At 34.4% G+C, this 2,439-nt stretch overlaps 1 protein-coding gene across 1 annotated transcript in view; it reads left to right on the forward strand.

The window, feature by feature from the left end:
* LOC119571843 (cuticle protein AMP1A-like) overlaps positions 1–1,274 on the forward strand; it is an 8,935-nt gene extending 7,661 nt beyond the window's left edge. The window contains exons 5-7 of the mRNA XM_037918961.1: positions 350–547; positions 766–972; positions 1,258–1,274. Of these exons, the coding sequence (XP_037774889.1) occupies positions 350–547; positions 766–972; positions 1,258–1,274 (422 nt within the window). The remainder of the gene's footprint in view (positions 1–349; positions 548–765; positions 973–1,257) is intronic.
* Positions 1,275–2,439: the final 1,165 nt, after the last annotated feature.

Here is a 2,439-nt window from a genome sequence, read left to right on the forward strand (position 1 = left end):
AGTATATGCACACACACACACACACACACACACATACACACACACACACACACACACACACATACACACACACACACACACCACACACACACACACACACACACACCACACACACACGGGTTTGTATATGTATTTATGTGTACATATGCATAAATATATGTATTGGTATGTGTGTGTGTGTGTGCATATGCAGATGTATACATAATAGATATATTAATATAGATACACACATAAATGTATTTTGTTTAGATTTGATTCTTCTATAATACTTGTAAATAAGAGGATACATTGATTTATATACATGCAAACAGTTTACAAAAACTATTCGCATACTGCTTTCTGTGTACAGATCGTTTTGCCTGTCTCGTCGCCGTGGCTGTTGCCGCCCCTCAGCTCCAGGAGCGAGTGGTCGAGCTCCTTCGCGATGAGCGCGTAGCCAACGAGGACGGCACCTTCTCCTACGCCCTAGAAGCCGACAACGGCATCAACACAGCCGTTTCTGGAAGCATCGGAGCCGAAGGCCAAATCAACCAGGAGGATCTTACACGTAAGTGGTCAAGACTTCTGCGAAGATAAGACATGCAGACTATTACAGTTCGTTTGCCTAAAGCATAAATTGCAGATAATTTAAGGTTCCATGAGACGTTGACTAAAGATCTTGTGAACTCTTTAATAATATCTGTAAGCATTTAAGGTACATAGAAAAAAAATTATTCCCGAACATTTACCAACGATGAGATTATTGTTTATTCCCTATTTTTGCAGCTTTATCCTCGAGGGGCGGTACCCAGGCAATTGTCTCTTTCGTGGCCAACGAGAACGGCTTCCAGCCCCAGTCCAGCATCCTGCCCACTCCCCACCCTCTTCCTGCCCACGTCTTTGAGCTGCTGGAAATTGCTGAGCGTCAGCGCGCTGAGGGCATCGTGTTTGAAATAGGGATGGAACTAGGAAATAAGATATATGGCAAGGAATGTAACTTGATACAATAATCATAGCACTACTTATCATTCTTTTTATCTTATCCAAAGTTTAAAGGAAAGACTGGATACACTCTATCTCACGCATGCTCTCTTTTTACACTTCTTTATATGCATACAATTCATGCTCTCTCTCGCTCACACACACCATAATAATATACGTTGTATATACGGATTATGTTTTTCCTAGCCCTCGCGAGAACTAATATTGGTCTTCTCTAATAGCTTGGGGATTTGGGGCCCTTAAATAGGAATTATATATGTCTTGATTAACCTTCAGATAAAAAATTTGGATAATGTAAATTACTGAGTAAAGTACCACGCTTGAGCCTCTCTGGGCATTTGATTTTTAAAGAATCATGGGGTTTGGCCCCTTGTTACTAAGTGGTCCCCCACCCCAAACTTCACCATAAAAGGCGTTTGTACCTAAAATAAAATTTAAACCCATTTAATTTTAAAATTTAACTTATTCGTTTATTTTATCTGATCTAAACTTTAAATGCCTGAGTTTTCCCCGGGATTCCCCATGATATTCAAAGAAGGGCTGTAGAACTTTGTTAGAAAATTTTAACAAACGCAAAAAAAAAAAAAAAAAAATCTGCTATGTCGAGCAATGATCCTCAACTTTTTTTTTTTTTTTTTTTTTAAACCTTGGTGGATCCTGGGGCCTACAAAATATTTACAGTTCTATAGGACTAGATAAAAGCTTAGCCTTGTGATATAACTCTGGGGGTTGTACTTATCAGGAGTAGGTTTTTTCGGAGTAATTGTTCAGACGTATCTACCCTGTGTGAAAATGCTCTATTCAATTTTCTGATTGGCTGACTCAAAAAAAAATCATTTCAAAATCTTCGATCTCTGCTGTCTTCTGGTCGACAGATCCAGGAAGCAGCGCATACAAATATGCATTTCTATAATATAAATGTTTTATATGTGAATATAAGACGTATATTGATATACATATTCCTACACAAAATTATTTTATATATATTTTATATATATATATATTTTAAATTTAATATAATATATATTATATATTTTATATTTGTATACTTTACATATATTTCACAATCACATAAATATATATATATATATAATATATATATTTATGTGTTTGTGTGTGTGTGTGTGTGTGTGTGTGTGTTGTGTGTGGTGTGTGTTTGCTTATATATAATTATATATATATTTTAAAAATATATAAAATATATATATATATATATAGAAAGATATAAAAATATATATATTTTTGTGTGTGTGTGTGTGTGTGTTGTGTTGTGTTTTTTTTTGTTGTGTGCTATATATATATTATATATATATATTAATTTTAATATATTATTATTATATATTATTATATTTTGCACCCCCCAAAAACACACCAACCACACACCACACACACACACACTATATAATTTTTATTTTATATATTTAATAATTTTAAAATTATATAATATGCAAACACACC

The sequence above is a fragment of the Penaeus monodon genome, unplaced genomic scaffold, assembly GCF_015228065.2.
Source record: "Penaeus monodon isolate SGIC_2016 unplaced genomic scaffold, NSTDA_Pmon_1 PmonScaffold_8322, whole genome shotgun sequence".
Lineage (NCBI taxonomy): Eukaryota > Metazoa > Arthropoda > Malacostraca > Decapoda > Penaeidae > Penaeus > Penaeus monodon.